This window comes from Maniola hyperantus, chromosome 11, assembly GCF_902806685.2.
Source record: "Maniola hyperantus chromosome 11, iAphHyp1.2, whole genome shotgun sequence".
In the NCBI taxonomy this organism is placed as follows: domain Eukaryota; kingdom Metazoa; phylum Arthropoda; class Insecta; order Lepidoptera; family Nymphalidae; genus Maniola; species Maniola hyperantus.
In genome coordinates, this window is record NC_048546.1 from 13,146,483 (window position 1) to 13,165,954 (window position 19,472).

General features: G+C 39.2%; 1 protein-coding gene across 3 annotated transcripts in view; it reads left to right on the plus strand.

Moving 5' to 3' along the window:
• The first annotated feature begins 15,443 nt into the window (after nt 1-15,443).
• The window catches only part of bs (serum response factor blistered), a 320,790-nt gene continuing 316,761 nt past the window's right edge, over nt 15,444-19,472 (plus strand). For all 3 annotated transcript variants that reach the window (XM_069501767.1, XM_069501768.1, XM_069501769.1), the window contains exon 1: nt 15,444-15,960. In XM_069501767.1, coding sequence (XP_069357868.1) covers nt 15,532-15,960 — 429 coding nt within the window. In that variant the 5' untranslated portion in view covers nt 15,444-15,531. The remainder of the gene's footprint in view (nt 15,961-19,472) is intronic.

Here is a 19,472-nt window from a genome sequence, read left to right on the forward strand (position 1 = left end):
TCTATGGCAGAAGAGTCGTCATTTCATGAAGCTGAAGTGGAACTTGAGTTGCGCGCTATATGGCTCAGATATTCGAGCTTTCTCCTTTGCACACGTTTGAGTAACTTAGTGGATCTTCCCATTCTCTGCATCACGGTGGTATTCCATACACGATCTCTTCATGAGATTTGCAAGATTCGCCTGTACACCCAGATCTTAAACGTTTCGAGCTTGTTGCTTATCGCTTGCTTCGACCCCATACAATAAAACTTGGAAAACAGCACCGTGCCAACCGCATCCGAACAGATATTTTTAAATTACGGTCATAGAGAATTATTTTTAAAGTTTTTAACTTCGAAAAGGCGTTTCTTGCCTGTTCAATACGGCACCGTATTTCCAGACCGGTCGCCGGTATCGTCAATCATGGTTCCTAAGTATCGATATCGATATCGAAAAGATAATATCTGTATCGATATCGAAAAAATAATAGGTATCTATATTCTATACGTTATTACTTATCAGTACCCATATTATAAATTTGAAAGTGTGTTGGTTTGTTGGTTTGTCCTTCAATCACGTCGCAACGGTGCAACGGATTCACGTATTTTTTTGCATGGGTATAGGATAAAGACCTAGAGAGTAACATAGGCTACTTTTTATCCCGGAAAATCAAAGAGTTTCCATGGGATTTTTAAAAACCTAATTCCACGCGGACGAAGTCGCGGGCATCAGCTAGTTATTAATAATTGTACCTACTTAGTACTTAATTTCCTTTCTCTAGTGTACGATAGATACAACTGTGCCTTGATATAATTTATGAGCAAATTTAATACTATTTACGGGACAATGCATTTGGCAGCCGCCCACGCGCCATCGAGCAAATGGGGACAAACTGGAGCCCCTTTGTAGTACCGACCTGTGTAGGTAACACAGAGTTCTAATTAAATTAATAGAAATAGGCCTCATCATCATGATCAACCCATCATCGGCTCACTACAGAGCACTGGTCTCCTCTCAGAGTGAGAAGGGTTTTTTCATAGTCTACCATGTGCGGATTGGTAGACTTCACACACCTTTGGGAATATTATGGAGAACCCTCAGGCATGCAGATTGCAGGTCCTCACGATGTTTTCCTTCACCGATAAAACAAGTGATATTTTATTAATTAAAACGCACATAACTCCGAAAAGTTAGAGGTGCGTACCCCGGATCGAACCCCCGACCTCCGATCACAACAGAAATAGGCCTACTTTACTGTAATGAATGTACATTGCACCGTCACTGATTTTTAGCAACTCATCCATATCCATGCTAATAGGTAGGGGGAGTCCGGGAGAGTATACCCGCCTTCCACTAAAATGCTCATAAATCTTTATATACTTAAAAATCGCTATTTTCTATGAATTGTATCTTAAGCTGCACTATTTAGCTATATTTTCTCTAAATAAAGTTTGATACATAAGTAATAGTTTATGAGTAATTAACGATTTCTACCAAAGTGACATTCGGCTAATATCTCCCACCTGGGTGGGAGACTTGACCCCCCAAGTGGGGAGCCTTTATCCGGGTACAAAAATAAGCAAAATAATCATTACAAATTATAATTCTATAAAAAAAATTAATCATACAAATATGACACATAGTATTTTGTAGTAAATGAGAATTCCTTTTTTGATTGGAGCAATTAATACAAATAAACTGCTCCTCATCATGTCTTTATCATATTTGGACAGTCCAACGGATTTCATGGTCATAAGGCTCATGTTCATAACTTTCTCTTCTGCACATCTGAAACAAAACCAATTATCAATTTCATCTCCTACTTCATCCCATGGACTATCAGAGCTATTATCATGCTTGGGTTCTTCGTCAGGGTCTGTCTAACCGTCACTTGACTGTAAAACTTGTCTTTTCAATGGTCTTTTTACTGTCTTTTTCTCTTCGCTTTACCTTTTTGTTTTTTAAGTTATTTTAATTTTCTTATTTTTTGGTGCATAATTATCTATATCATCATCTAGGTCTAGTTTTTCTGGCGTTTTTTTAAAAAAATTTAGTTTTTCTGGGCTGTCTACCACGACGAAGGAGCAGCCTTTGGAATTGAACGAATCATTTGTGGTACAACTATTTTCGGTCTATGTCGTAAATCAGAATCTACCGTTGTCACATCCAGATTTTGAGATGTAGAAGCTACCTCTTCTGATTGTCTTAATATTGCAATTGGTTGCTCAGATTTTTTCCTCAGTCAAAATTGATGGTGAATTGGCTCTAGCCACCGCAGATAGATTCATGAATACTAATGCTGATGTTGAAGGCTCTGACTGACGTTGTACAGTAGATGATGAAGGTAATGAAGGAAGGCAGGACGATCGTGGTTACATCTGGAGGTAATACAAAAATATTATTGCCGGAGAAACAACGGGCGAGTTTACCCGGGGTAAAGTCTCCTCCCGACTCCAGGGTAATGTCTCCCACCCCACACAAATCTGTCAGTTATTACATTTTTATAAAAAACTATGACACTTAAGTAAAAGCTGTCTGCCGTAAATGTTACTAGGATAATTACAGTTACGATGTATATAAATGATATACTGGAATCTATTCACAGTAAGAAACAGAAATCAAATATCGAAAATTTAAAAAATTTACTTACCGGCACGAAATTTTTTAGTTACTTCTCACTACTAAACCAAACTGCCGATCGTAACGGTATCTCGTGAGCGAGGTGGGAGGCGTCTATGGAGGCTAAGAAGTGTGGCAAAGTCGCAATATCTAGTTCCACAAAGATTCTATGAGCAGTGGCTAATGTCTCCTACCTGCTAAACTCTCCCGGACTCCCCCTACTTATAAATGCGGTATTATATCTGTATGTCTGCCACATTTTCACTTTAACAGATGTTGACGAAACCTACAGAGATAAAGCAAGCAGCATGAAGCATCCCGTTCCCGGTGTTGGACAAAGGTAGTTTTTTGTCACGAAAAATCAGAGATTTCAAAAGCTAATAAACACCCACGCGGCCATCATCTAGTACAGAAATAATTCAGCATTCGAGTTTCTAGCATTCGAAGACCAAAGTGTAAAAACCAACTTTTTCTGGTAAGATCTTAAGCAACGCGTAAATAAATTACTGTAAAGTCTGTTTTTACAATAACCCGAACTGATGTTTCACAAAGCACCTGTGCGACGAAAATCTCTCGCTTTTTCACAACTTCTAGGCCTATCGTGAATTCTGTGGTAGGTAGTAAGTAGATACTCACTTATTGTTCGCCACACATAATTGCGAGCCAGTGAACTATAAAGCGAAATGTTGGAAACTGTTTCGCCAGTGCTTTATCTATATCGCGATTAAATCAACTTTAAATGTTACATTACGCGAAAGATCCAGAGATATTAGGTACAGATACATACTTATTATAAATCTCATTTGTAAGAAAACAACGGCAATTTGTTTCGAAATGCATTTCCGAGATGTCTTCTTGATTTTTAGGGTTCCGTACCTCAAAAGGAAAAAGGGACCCTTATAGGACATCTCACATCGTTCTCTTTCTGTCTGTTGTGTGTAAAGCTGGATCCGTCAAGGAAATCTAAACCTGCCTCCTGTAGAAGTGTATAAGTCCCGCAAATTGCTATTGCGCTGGAACCATGTCTCATTAACATCGAAATTTGACGTACCTATATTTAAGTAAAAATATACCATCCTGTTGATCTAGAATCAGGGGAGATATGTTCTTATAGCTCGAATAAAGGGAAAAATCCGAAAATAATTAATTTGTGGTTACATAAAAAAAAATTAGATAAGGATTTTTTGGTCATTAATACTCAAACGGCAACTTCAAAAGGAAGTTTTCGTTCGTTTTCTGACAGATGAGAATGTCACTGTCAACGAGGGGGCTGTGCGGGTATGTGGGACGTTCCCTCCCCGATTGCCATCTCAACCTGTCGCGCACACTATATCTACTTAGTGGAATAGTTCCTCTCAAGCTACCCATGCGAAGCCGGGGCGGTTCGCTAGTCAAATATATAAAAAAACATTGTGTATAAAGACCCGCAAATTGCCATTGCGCTGGATTAGGTAGATATACATGGAAGTCGTTGGATTGAATTACCTAGGTAAGCAGATGTTAGAACTGAGCACATATAACTCGGTTCTTCCTGTTTCTCTAAATCTGACGTAAACACCATATAAGAGATGTGAGCAAAAAAATAGCGACAAGCAATCAAGTGCGACCATAAATTACATTGTCAGGTTCAATTACTTTACATCTAGTATCAGAACATAACATACCTACTAAGAGCCGCACTCAGAGTCGCTTAATCGTTACTTAAGTTTAGTTAAAACGAGACAGAGCTAGGTATATCTCTCAAATAAATCTGTCTCTTTTTAACTCAATCTTAAGTAACGATTAGCGACTTTGAGTACGGCTGTTACTGTGACTTCATCTATTAGTCCCGCAAATTGCTAATGTGCATGGCCGCCATTTTAGTGACGTCAGCACACTGAAGTTTCGAGCTGATGGTATATTTTTATTTCGGCTGACGTCAAAATGACGTCATTTCGATGTTAATGAGACATGGTTCCAGCGATATAGCTATTTGTGGGACTTATACCTATTTTAAAGCAGCCGTTCCAGGTAACATACTATTATAATGTAGGTATGCCAAATAAAGTTCGTTAATTTACATCACCAATTAAAATTAATTAGCGATCGAATTATAAATATTACAAATTAAAATAACAGTACTAAGTACCTGCAAGTCTCGAAATTGAGAAAGTTAAAAATACTTGGCAATTTAAAAGCAAAGGGGCCCTGCGGCTAATCGCTGCCTATCGAGAAGTGTAAATAATCGATTTTATGTTCCGATTATTCAGTTTCTCCGCTCGATATGATAATAATTTTATGAGCCTTTAAGTAAGTACATGAAATTTTAAAAATACACACACACTGGTAAAGGTTCTTCATGTTTAATTTATTAAGTAGGTAAGTATTTGAATTATGTATTAATATTCAGCAAATAAATAATTTAAATTAAAATACCTAATCTAAAATCTAAATATAGGTATACTAGCTGATGCCCGCGACTTCGTACGCGTGGATTTAGGTTTTTATAAATCCTGTGGGTACTCTTAAATTTTCCAGGATAAAAAGTAGCCTATGTCCTTCCCCGGGTTGCAAGCTACCTCTCTACCAAATTTCGTCAAAATCGGTTGAACGGTTAAGCCGTGAAGAGCTAGCAGACAGACAGACAGACAGACACACTTTCGCATTTATAATATTAGTATGGATAAGGAAAAGGTGACTGACTGACTGATCTATCAACGCACAGCTCAAACTACTGGACGGATGGTTAAAATTTGGCATACAGACAGCTAATGTGACGTAAGCATCCGCTAAGAAAAGATTTTTGAAAATTCAGCCCCTAAGGGGTGAAATAGGGGGTTGAAATTTGTGTAGCCCACACGAACGAAGTCGCGAGCGTAAGCTAGTCCATTATAAATGCGAATGTGTGAGAGCGGTGATAGCCTAGCGGTTTTTTTTATTACCAAGTGACATTTTAAGTTGCAAGCCCTAGTTAAGTATATTTTTAATTATTTAGCAAATAATTCAAATTAAAGTAATTTAAGTTAATAAATTAGAAAAGCCGTGATAGCCCAGTGGTTAAGACGTCAGCCTCTTATTTGTAAGGTCTGGTATTAAATACTCTACAAACAGTTCACATAAAGCATGAAGAAATAAACCAAAAATTAATCACAGCATCCAGACAACAGCCGGAAAAGATGGAATCTGAGCCCAAACAAAGCACTCGCGCGTCCATATATCGGTCGTTACTTACGGAGTTACGACTCCACTATCGTATTGTCGCGATAAAGCAGACCTTACACCATCCGACACGGTCGGATTTATTTTATTCCATTACAATTTACAAGATAGTCCGTTCTTGCAATTTTACTTGGTGTTAAGTGATGATGCAGTCTAAAGCCTATTTTACACGCAAAGTTGTTAAGTAGTTAACTAATTTCAACTTAATTTTAAGTGACATAATCTGAGGCCAAACAAAGCACTCCCGCGTCCATACTCCATATATCGCTCGTTATTTAGGGAGTTACGACTCCACTATCGTATTGTCGCGGTAAAGCACACCTTACACCTTCCGACACGGTCGGATTATTTTCATTCCATTACAAGATAGCCATTGATTGCAATCTTACTTGGTGTTAAGTGATGATGCAGTCTAAGATGGTATATGGATGACTTGGAAAGGTATGGCAGTTTTTATTTACCCCATACACCTCTATCGATTTCTAAGCGGCAGCGCGGTACCGGAACGCTAAATCGCTTGGCAGCACAGGCAGCAGCAGGTATGGAGGTAACTAGAAGCGGCAGAGGCCGCCCAGCAGACCATGACTTCGTTGAGGCAGTGGAGAGTGCTTTGGACTTGTGAGTGGGAGATCCTGGGCTTGTATCCCGGTATTAGACTCGATTTGGGAATTTATAATCATGATTATCAGATAGACGTCAACTGTTGGACATAGTTCTCCTGTAGAGACTTCCACATGCCAAGGTCTTGTCCCGCCTGAATCCAGCAGCAACCTGCGACTCGTTTGATGTCGTCTGTCCATCGCTGCTCTTTCCAGTGCGAAGTCGCTATTCTAGCACTTTAAGACCTCAATGTCTATCGGTTGTACGAACTATGTGCCCTGCTCACTGCCACTTCAGCTTCGTAATCCGTTGAGCTATGTCGGTTACTCTGTTTCTCTTACGGACCTCCTTATTTCTGATTTGATCATCGATCGACATAACCTAGAGGCTATACTCAGCGCACACTCAGCGTGAGCTCCGACAGAATCGGAAAGTGTAGCGAGCCCTTATATCGCGGTCGCTCTGCCGTCGCCCGCAAATCGCTCGCCGCACACCCCTTTGTGGCACCGACTGCCGACACGCGCATTGTAGCCGCTAACACGGTAGGTGTTAATGTCTGCCGCAAATATGTAGCACGCAGAAACAAAAGTAAAAAGCTAACCAGCAGTGGGACCACTAAGACCGGTGACTCGAACATGCGCCCGCGCAATTTATTGGCGCGTAACACGGCAAGAGTAATTTTAATTAGAATGGCCTTTTAATGAATGAAGACATAAAGCATGTTACGAGATTCCGCGAGTTTTCCTCCGACTTGCGGCTGGTAGTGACTAGGCGAAGATGTTCATGGAATGATTCGTGTATTATTAAAATTAATAAAGTCAAAAACAATAATTGATGTGTAAAAAACCTACTAAATGAAAGTACATACCTAATAATTAACAGGAGCTATCAAATTCTTAGGTAGGTCATCATTCATTTCGACCAATCGCCGGCTCACTAAACAGTACTGGATCTTCTCCCGGTTGAGACAAAATTAGGTCATAGTGCACCACGCTGGTCAAGTGTAGATTGTAGATCTCACACGCTTGTAAGAACATTGCTCATGGCAGCAAGGTTTCTACACAATATTTTCCTTCAACAATTAAGCAATAGTGACATGTAATTGCTTAGAAGTTAGAACACACATAACTCTGAAATGTTAAAGGTGCCCGTAATCGAATCCCGGACCTTCCGAATAGGAAGCCGAAGTCCTAAACTACTAGGCTATGCCGAAAACTCTACCAAATTGTACCTACAGAGTCTACGCAATTGTAGTTTGTACCTAGAAAGTCTACCAAATTTTACCTACAAAGTCACAGAGTAAGGATATAATTTTCTCTATATAAGTAATATACAGTGACAATAATGGCGCTTTTGCGTTCATGGAAGAAAACTTCTCATTATATATACCTAGATAGGCTAGCTCATCTTAGCTTCTGCATATCTTTATCGGGATAAATACCTATCCTGCATCGCGTCCATAGAATACCTTTATCTAGTAACCAATTAGGTAGCTACATCGGCGCGTAAATTGGAGATACTAACTCCTGCATCGCGCTATTGTTTTCAGCTTCATATTAGGTAGGTATTTGGCTGCTCACATCGCTAGAATACCCTCATCTTAGTCACCAATTACAGTGATACGCGAACCAAGGCTTGTTTCTCAAAAAACTGGCCAAGTGCGAGTCAGACTCGCGCACCGTACTACAGACGTATTTATTCGACATTTTGTAGTTTGTACGATAAATCAAAAACTGTTATGCATAAAAATAAATAAAAATCTGTTTTAGAATGTTCTGATAAAGCCCTTTTATATGATACCTCACTTGGTATATTAATCTTACTTTGAAAGTTGAAAATACTAATATTATGAACAAATATTTAAATATTTTATTCAGGATGTAACCACAAATTCACGGTTTTCAGATTTTTCCCCTTAAGTGTGCTATAAGACCTACCTACCTGCCAAATTTTATGATTCTAGGTCAACGGGAAGTACCCTCTAAGTTTATTGACAGACAGACAGATAGACAGACAACAAAGTGATCCTATAAGGGTTCCGTTTTTCCTTTTGAGGTACGGAACCCTAAAAACGCATGTACCTCTGTCTTTTCAGGTTCCGTAGTCAAACAGTCTGGTTGCCTGTCTGTCCAAATGTCACAGCTATAGAAAACGGTGAAGGAAAACATCATGAGGAAATCTGCATACCTAAAAAAGGCGGACCGTGCGAGCAAATTGTGCACGATAATTAATTGTTATACAGAGTGTAACCAGAACGGTAGCGAAACTTAGCGTCATTGTTATATTACCTAAACCCAATCCAATACCAACAACCAACATTGCCTCATTTTGTAGTTTTAGTGATTTAGTATTTTTCAAACCCGCTATGTATAGCGTGCAAAGCTCGAGTCAATGGGCCTACTTACGCATGGCCTACTTATGCAACGTCAACGACCTCTAGCGTCACTCGTTTTATTTGCAATGTATCGTTAAACTTTTACAAAATATAGGATTTTGTAAAAATATTTTTTCGCGTTTTTTTTGTGGTATCATATCAGTAGGTACTGTAATCATCAGTATTATCACCTGTCTATGTTTTTGCTAGCGTTCTGCTTACACCCTGTATTTACCTACTGCGGGGTAGGAACCTACTGTAGCAATAGCGTGGTGGACTATGACCTCTGAGAGGAGACCTGTACTCAGTAGTGCGCTAGCGATGGGTTGAGTTGAGTCTTGAGATGACGATGATTGTAACAATAGTCAGTATAACATACATTGTGAAACACGAAGCAAAACACTTGGAAGAAAAAGATTTGTGTGATATCAAATGACACTAAATCTTTAGTCAATCAATTTATATTCATAAACACGCAAATCAGTTAAGATGAGAACAATGCAGATGGCTACTCGATGTGATGACGCGGTGTTTTGAATATAATGCGACGTTCTGCCATTTTCAGCGCGAGCCACCTAACACCGGTTCATCGACACGGCCTGACGAATAGATTGATTTGTGGTGACCATGAGTTGTGGGAAAACGTTGGGGGAATTTAAATTTTATAAACTTTTCTATACAGGAGAAATTTTAACGTCCGCGTCACTTGACTGGTTCTTTTAAATATAAATTAGAATTTCAATGTTATTCATAATTTAGCATGATGCCAGATGAGTGTAATTTTTTGAGATGTGAGTCGCGTGATTTCTGCTACATTCGGTTTCATATTTAAAGTCCGAAAAGATAACAATGGCTTAATGCTTACTTCACTGTCGCAATTAAAAGTTCAAGATAATGAACGAAACAAAAATCACAGTATAGAAAGAGAAACTTGTATTGAAATGATGCGGGCCCTACACCGCGGCACGCTGAATGCATTGCGTCAACAGCCATCTCTGGCACACGCCGTTTTTGGCGAAGAATGTGTCCAACTGTGGCGTGGCGATTAGAAAGACCTAGAAGATGCAAATTACTGTCACCATGATAAGTTCAAGATAATGAACGAAACAAAAATCACAGTAAAGAAAGAGAGACTTGTATTGATTTGATGCGGGCCCTACACCGCGGCACGCTGAATGCATTGCGTCAACAGCCATCTCTGGCACACGCCGTTTTTGGCGAGGAATGTGTCCAGCTGTGGCGCGGCGTTTAGAAAGTCTAAATACTGACGGAAATCGGTTTTACGAACACATTTCACGTCAAATGAAATATAGATCGTGGCGTAACGATATTATTTGTCTCGATTGTGGACTGATCTTAGATATTGAACCTAATTGAAGTTTGTTTTCGATATTTGAACAGGTATGAATATTGGGCAGAGTTAGTAGAATGACAACCTCGCACCGAAAAGCGCAGCGTTGGAAGACCTCCCACAAGGTGAACAGACGACATCAAACGAGTCACATGAACGCGCTGGATTCAGGTGGCGCAAGATGTGACGTGGGGAAGTTCCTACAAGAGTCAAAGAGAGGAATTAGTTTTTTTTAAATCCCATGGGAACTCATTGATTTTCCGAGATAAGCATAGGCTACTTTTTATCCCGGAAGATCATAGAATTCCCACGGGATTTTCAAAACCTAAATCCGCGCGTACGAAGTCGCGGGCATCAGCTAGTCGGTTGATAATGATGACGATGATTGAGTAGGTAAATATTGAGTACCTATCTAAGTAGGTATAAAACATTTTTTTTTATAGTGTTTTACCTACACATAGAGGAAATTTCTAAGTAATTTTAAATACGTCATACCTACCTATTAAAAAAAGCGGACCGGCAGGAATCGAACCTGCATCTAGTGAGATCGTGCCCGATCGGGCGTGTATGTTTTTATACCTAAATATAAAAAAATATTTAGGTATAAAAATAAACCACAAAAACAGTAAGGTAGTAAATCTGGCAATAATTTCTATGGACAAATCAACGGAGAGTAGGCGGAAGGAAGGAAAATGTATTAATTAATTATTCGTTATACTTAGAATAATAAGTTAATTTTGTTATTATGGATAATATCACCCTACTGATATTATAATAATTGAAATAAAATTTAATTAAAGCAGGAGAAATACGTCAGGGCCTTTCCCATTTAAGCTTTTGTACATTTGTGTACATTTCAGGTAAATGCAGTTTAAAATTAATCCATCCGTCCATCTATCCATCAGCCTGTATGTATTGCCGCCACCTTTGGTCTTATGCCTTAAGGCCATCGGTCCAGCGGGTTGGAGGTTGTCTGGCGCCCCACAGTGTGTTTTTCGGTTTGCGGCAGAGTATTGTAAAAAGAATTGTTGTTCCGGGTTCTGTACCTCAAAAGGAAAAAAGGAACTCTTATAGGATCACTTCGTTGTCTGTTTGTCTGTCCGTCCGTCGTGTCTGTCAAGAAAACCTATATGGTACTTCCCATTGAGCTAGAATCGTGAAATTTGGTAGGTAGGTAGCTCTTATAAAACCTGACTTCTTCGCCATACTCCGAGCAAGGACGGCATCCTTCTGGAAAAGACTGACACACAGTACAAACGCTATCTTGTGTGCTGTTGTAGAGGATCTTAGTAATCCTTTTACAAAACATTGGTCCAACCTGCATCGGTGCGATAACACCTTTACTTAGATTACTTTTTTAAATTGTTAGCTCCATTTTTTTTACATTTATATTCTATTCTATTCAATTTTAATATTAATTTAATCCGCTTCATACTGTGTATATTGTTATGGGTTGTATTTTCATTGCCTGAAATAAAATTTATTTATTATTATTATTTATTTAAGTCTTAGAATTCAAATCTCATTTAACCAGGTTCAAAATGTCCCATTAACAGAGGTAATTTAATGAATAAGGACCTCATTGCAACTCTCAATAATAGAGGTTTTCACTGTAGTAATAGAGTTTCCTTACCTCGAAAACTGAAAAGTGATGAAGATGGTAGTATATTTAGTGTTCATAGGTGTCTATGTCATACTTACCATATAGGTACATAGGTGAGGTGACCTACGTGACTTTTCTTATCAACTATAAATGACTCATGTAGAAATTCTTGTTTAGCGATTCCAAATTGTAATTAAATAAGGTCATCCTCATATATAAGTCATGATACTGATTACTGACACAATAATATGGTAATGTAATATGGGGAAAATTCTGAAATAAACGATTATTAACTTACTATGTTAGGTACCTATCTATCAGCTAGGTATGCAGGTACTTACTTGGTGAAAATAATCCATAACATACCATAATATATCTATCTACATCAGTACACATATTATAAATGTGAAAGTGTGTTTGTTTGTTGGTTTATTGGTTTGTTGGTTTGTCCTTCAAACACGTCGCAACAGAGCAACGGATCGACGTGATTTTTTGCATGGGTATAGTTAAAGACCTGGAGAGTGACATAGACTACTTTTATCCCGGGAAATTAAAGAGTTCTCCCGGGATTTTTAAAAATCTAAATCCACGCGCACGAAGTCGCGGGTTAGCTAGGCCATTGTAAATGCGAAATTGTGAGACACTGAGAGCGATGATAGCCTAGTGGTTAGCGTCAGTCGTCCTCTTCGGAGGGTCGGGGGTTCGATACCGGGTACACACCTCTAACGTGCTATTCCACCTTCGCGAAGTTATGTGTTTTGAGCTCTTTTGCTTACCTACTGGCGAAGGAAAAAATCGCGAGAAAACCATGCAGGTTTCCTCGAGTTCAAGAAAACCTATAGGGTACTTCCCGTTGAACCAGAATCATGAAATTTGGAAAGTAGGTCTTATAGCACAAGTAAAGGGCAAAATCCGAAAACTGTGAATTTGTGGTTACATCACAAAAAAATGTGTTCCTGAAAAAGAATTTACTAAATCACATATAGGTATATGGATGGTGGAGACCGTCACTAACTTGCAGTGTTCTACGTAAAAGTGTTAGGTATATCTTGGCAGTAGCGTACACAGGGTTTGAAGCCAGGGTAGGCACTAGTTAAGAAGAAGCCTGTTTACTGGCTGGTAATAATGAAATATATGCATTGAGCTTTATAACTGGGGTAAGCAGTGCATTTATGCCTCTATGACCTGCACGCCACTGTATCTTGGTATAAGATGGTACCACGGACTAGAGATTCCGTTATCTGTGGATGGTACTGATTTTTTACCTAGGTATCTAATATCTACTATATCTAATGCTGTCACTTGTTGTTGAGCTCCAAAAAGTGACAGCATTAAGAAAACCAGCCAAGCAGTGGCGGATTTGCCCTAAGGCCCAGTAGGCCCGGGCCTAGGGCGGCTAGATATTAGAGGCGGCCAATCATGACAAAAATCACTTTTTTTTAATAACAAAAAAAATTGCACCTGCTGCGCTCGCGCTCCTATTTATCATTGGATTGTATTTTACTGACAAATCAAAAGAAACATTTTTAATCCCCTCCCCCCCCCCCCCCCCTCCCCCTCCCCAATCAACTCATGGCTACAATGGGTGTTGAGAAAGGAGCGGCTGGTACTTACGAAATCCTGGGGCCTAGGGCGGCCAAGACTGCAAATCCGCCACTGCAGCCAAGTGCGAGTCAGGCTCGCGCAACGAGGGTTCCGTACTACAGTCGTATTTTTTCAACATTTTGTATGATAAATCAAAAACTATGATGCATAAAAATAAAAATAAATCTGTTTTAGAACGCACAAGTGAAGCCTTTTCATATTATGATACACCACTTGATATAAGTAGTTATCTTACTTTGAAAATTGAAAACACTAATTCATGACCATAATTTAATTTTTCCTGTGTGATGTGACTACAAATTCACGGTTTTCAGATTTTTCCCCTAATGTCCGCTATAAAACCTACCTACCTGCCAAATTTCATGATTCTAAGTCAACGGGAAGTACCCTCAGGTAGGTTTCTTGACAGACAACAAAGTGATCCTATAATGGTTCCGTTTTTTCTTGTGAGGTACGGGACCCTAAAAATTAAGTGACGTGGTGCAACTGGGCCTTAGATACTTTTAGAAAATGAGGTCAAAAACCTTTGGCTTGTAATAAAATAGTCTTAAAATGGAAAATGGCAAATTGATTATCTTGGTGGGCGAGCGAATAAAGGTATTAACGAACAGATTTTCGCTAACAACACCATAAAACACCTAAAAACGAAAAACGCGAATAAATTTCCATTTGTTTTGTTAGGTATAAGCCTAATTCCCTTCCTACGCCATCTGGGGAACATATTTACTGTTAGCTTAAGTTACCTTAAAAGTTTTGTTTCTTTGTAAAGCCTAAACGCACGACAAGGGAACTTCTTACAAAACGTCTAGGCTTCGACGTCACTGGCAGGCGTAAAATGTTAGTACCTACATTTGACACTAGGTAGGTACTTACCCCTGAGGTAATTTCTAAATAATTTTAAATACATATCACATATCAAAAATTGCGGAACCCCTAATGTAGCTTTATTTTTCTTTGATTCCACGTCACCATAGCCTAATAAGTATTTGACATATCGTCGATTCAGGATCAAACCGAGCGTTGCCTCAGTCTAGTTCACTCTGGTAGAGTTCCTTGGGTCGCAGGCGTTCGGCGCATCAACTGAGAAAAACCAATTTGCTCTTTAAATTTTTCACGAAGGGATTCGCGTGATCAGAGCATTAATTTAAGTATTAGTATTAGGTAGGTATGTAGGTACTAAGGTACTACCTACCCATGGACTTATAAAATTAAATAGTCTACTACTATAATAATTCCTCAAAGGACCAGAGTTCATATATTGATGGAAAGGTTCTCTTTGCAAAATAATTTAAAAAAAAACTTATAGTCTGGATGTCAGCAGCTTTAGCCGCTACCCCCTTATTATTGCGTTCGACATAATACCGACCGTTAAAAGTGGGCAAAGTAGAAATAAAGGCGAAGTAGAGTCTAGCTTTAGCCCTTTCTACGGTAAGGTGTCTAATTTTTCTGCCAGCAAAAGCTACTGAACTGGATTTTCCTGCTAATCACTAATGGCAGGTATACGGTATACCTACTTCACTTCACTTTATTATTTTCACTTTAGAGTTAGGTATACGGTATACCTAACTCTAAAGTGAAAATAATAAAGTGAATAACAGCTTATTCCTCGTCTTGTGGACGAAGAAGCAACTAAGTATATTCTACCTATATGCCTATATGTTGGTAGGTATATAAAGAGGTATAGAGGCATAATATGTATGTAATGCACAATGAGGAACGTGACAAAGTTTTTAATTATTAGACGTGAAAATCGCCAGCTGCGAGTAGGAGGGATTTCAGTGGCCCCCATTTGACCGCCATTGCCATATTTGGCACGGCGCGCGTCTAAATATGGCTCGGGGCCAGCCCACCGCTCCTCCGCCGCGCTCGCGCCGCGAGCTTCCGACTCTATTATTTCTATTTACGAAATAAACTCAAAATAAAAGCTCTATTTTAAAACAGATTTCGGGCACTGAAACGTTCGCAGGTTCCCGATTTCCTACGGATGTGTCGGGTTACGCGGTACTCGATATCTCTGTCCCTATCTCGCGGCGAGTGCACGTTTCGTGCGCGAAAGAGACGGCTAGAGGTCGAGGTGCGCGGGACGCAACCGCGCGAAGTCAGTCGCGGTCCGAGCGGCCGAGTCGCCAGTCCCGCCCTCGGTTCTTTCGCGTTGTCGGTCAGTCTCCGTTCGGCGTTCGAACGGCGAGGTGTGTATAGCGCATGTGCGCACCGGTTACTGTGGCGTACTGCGAGGTTATCATGGACGCGCCCGGCGGAGCGCGGGAGCCCCGCTTCGGGTCGCCTTACGGGATGGGACTGCTGGGAGAAGTGCCGGATATGTATGGAGCGGGCCGGCCGCCCAGCGCGCTAGGGCTGCGGCCCGGTATGCAGGCCTGTCCGGGGCCGCGCGGCGTCAAGCGCCCCTCTGAGCAGTGCTACGATGAGCGGCCGTCGCCCAGCCTGGGGCTGGAACACTGTGCAATGCCAGATATGGCGGACGACGGCTACGCCTCGCTCCAGCCCAAGAAGTCCCCGCCCAGCAACGGCAAGAAGACCAAGGGCCGCGTCAAGATCAAGATGGAGTACATCGACAACAAGCTGCGCCGGTACACCACCTTCTCCAAGCGGAAGACCGGCATCATGAAGAAGGTGGGTGCGGAGACCACTCTTGGCAATATTCCATTACGTCCCTGTCAGACCATTGCCACATGTGTGAAAGTGCATTTTATTACCTCTCTGTCAGACAGTGGAAGATATTAAAAATTGTGATTGATTTATTTAAAAAAATAGTTTATAATATTATGTAGTGCGGTAACCTGAGAAACTGATCTATAACTTAATATTTGATATTATTAGGGTATTTTAATTAAAACTCTATAACACCCAGTTCTAATTCTATTTACTTGATTGTTGTATTAATCAAAAAATATAAAAGTTGTTTAAAATAACTTCATTATAAACATTTTGAATACAACTTCAATTGTTATGCGGCACAACTTGATTTTGTAATCTCATTTTCGAAAGCAACTGATTATTACACTGGCTTTTATTAACAACTTAATGGATGAATCTAATATATAAAACTAGTGTACTCTCTACAAACAAAAATTATTTAAAATTGTTATGTTGTATCAAAACTGCCTATTGTTTACAATCAGCTGTCAAAGATACAACTTAAAAACTTGAATTAAAAATCAATTTTTACACGTTTAATTAATTTATCACTTAAATACAAGTTTAATATAACAAATAATAATGTCAGAAATAGGATTCTGTAACTTTTGATTAATAAAAATAAAGTTTTGTTATTGACATTAGAGGTTATGTTCTGAGAGGTTACAAAATGGAATATTGCGAAAAGTGCTTCGAAATGCATGATTTTTACTACTAATTGCGAATATTTGCAGTCCGGGGAAGTTGAAAATGTGTTTTCCGATCGTTTTTTACGTGTTTTTGTGAGCATTTGTGACAAAAGTTTTGACAGCTGGTGTCAGCTGATAGACTGCCGTAAGCATTTCTTTGGCGGTAAGTAAATAACAGCATTTTTAATATTTAACTCTTATTACATAAAATAATTTAAACAGCCTCAAGGTTTTGCATGTTTCATTAGTTATTTGAATAAAAAAGTTATTATCTTACTTTTGAGTCATCTGATGTTTTTGTCAAGGCGTCACAGATGGCGCTAGTTGTATCAAAATTAACGCAGATTCCAGTTTTTTGTGTTTTCTATTTAACCGAATAAACACTTTGAACAGTGAATACCATATCCACAAAGCAGTTTTTTTATTGCTGGTTGAGTTATAAGTAGAGTGCGTTCTATTGTTATTATTTTCACTACACTATCATTTGCCGCCACGGCGCGCGGCGGCGTTTTCTTTACAGAAAACTTTACAATAATAACAATAATTCTACTTATTTTTATATTTGGTAAAGTAAATAACTTATTTATTATAATAGGATACATTTTTTTTTTTTATCCGCGGCACAGATATGTCTAACAAGAGCTTAAATGCATTTAGCTATCTCGCTTTAACAGTAAGTGTCACAATAGGGCTACTTTTACAGTCCTTATTCTGGGATCCGTGGGTTAAACTTCTTGAAATTATTGAAGTTGGCAACTAGCCTCCAACAGCCAACTAGCATATTAAAAAGGTCATAATTTTTTTTTTTTACGGCTCTGGGTTCTAGCCCTTTTGAATCCGTTAGGTTATCACTAACTGTAAAAATATTACATCCACAAAACCTATGTCATGCCATTGCCCACTATAGTTACAGTGGATGCGGGTATCTCATCCTACATCATGGTCAATCGACCAATCAACAATTTACTTTTGGGGTTTAATAGATATAATGTATTGACCTCATTTATTACTTTTATATTATGTCTATTTCAGTGAAATAATGGCATTAAAAGGGTAGAAAATTAATCATCAAATAATATGTGTGCTTTTCATAAAAGAAACATAGGTAAGTCCATAAAACATAGATATAATGCGTAAAAAATGACTTTTCATGCGCAATTTTAACTTTGTGTCAAATTTCATGTCAAACGTCCCCTTATTTTAAACATGACAGTTGACCTATAGAGTTAAAATGTCGCGTGAGAAGTCATTTTGTATGGACTATATTTTATTTCACATTTTAGGCCAGCCAAATGGTTGCCATTATACCAATCTTACCCGCCTCTACTGTGAAACATATTGACTGTCCTGGCAAAAACGAACTAAAAAGAGTACCTACCTACCTTATAGGTATTTTTTTACATACCTTTTTTGTTTTTTTTCATATAAGTACCTACATGAACTCTGAATATTCTTAAAGAAATAATAAAGGTTAAAAACTTTATGTCTGGACTTTTGAAAAACAATACAGACTCAGCCTCCGTTATATCAGCGTATCATTAACTTACGTGTCCACGTCCAGTAATTTTAATTAACAAAACATCTTATTCGCGTAGGAAGGTGTCTGTTACAAACAGGCTTTTTTCTAGTCTAAAAAGGAATTTTAATAACGCGATGCCAGCGAAAGAATCTTGCGTTGTTCCTTGACATATTTCGCAAAAATAAACTGGCAACACCGCTGCACCTATTTGCAGACAAAAAAAAACTATGACGTGTCTATGAATTTATTCTTTATTTCATCATCATCATCATCATCAACCAATAGACGTCCTCTGCTGGACATAGGTCTCTTGTAGGGACACACGCCACGGCCTTGCGCCGCCTGGATCCAGATTCCAGCGGCTCCGTGCGACTCGTCTGATGTCGTCCGTCCACCTAGTGGGGGGTCTTCCAACGCTGCGTCTTCCGGTGCGAGGTCGCCATTCTAGCACCTTGAGACCCCAACGTCTATCGGTTGTACGAACTATTCTTTATTTATGCGAAATAATTTAAATATGCAATGAAACAGTTAGATAGGTAGGTACACAGGGGTAGCTGGTAGAGCGGAAGAGGTTTACGTATCCTATTATTCATATTAGTCCACAGGTATTTACAGGTGTGGGCTTACATTATTATTCAAATATTTTTTATTGCTAGTAGGTGATTAGTTATATGTAGGTATATTATCGTAGGACGTATGTTTCATTGGCAGATTTTGATGTTTTTCACATAGGAATGTACAGTATGCGGCAGAAAATAATGTACCTAAATCGTCCTTTAGAAAGAGATAGGGGTTTTGTAGAGCATTGTCTCTGTCGTTGAGACCGACAAAACGTCACATAGGTCTGAGTGACAGAGAAAACGCTCTACAACGCCGAAATCTCATTGTAAATGTCGATGTAGGCTACGCGACAAGGCTATCTTGGCGCGTGGTGAAACTCGGAACTAACGTTGCCGTCAAGTGTCCTCTTTGTTCTTGTTTGAATATTCTATTGATATTCTAAGCCTTTGATCTCCAACAGCACCCCCATGATAATGTCATTCAAGTGCCAAGAGAGCCTTGTCGCACTGTACCCATACTCTGATTTTTAATTCGATGGAATTCTGACGTTGTCATCATGTTTTACATCAGGGGCAAAGAATTTGGAAGTACTACTACGTCAGGGGAGTTATTTGTATGACCGCCACCTGAAGTTCGATTTTACCCCAAATTACATTAAATCCCTACCAATATAAAAAGCCCTAAGACATAACTTCGCACTAAAATAGGGTGCAATCTTT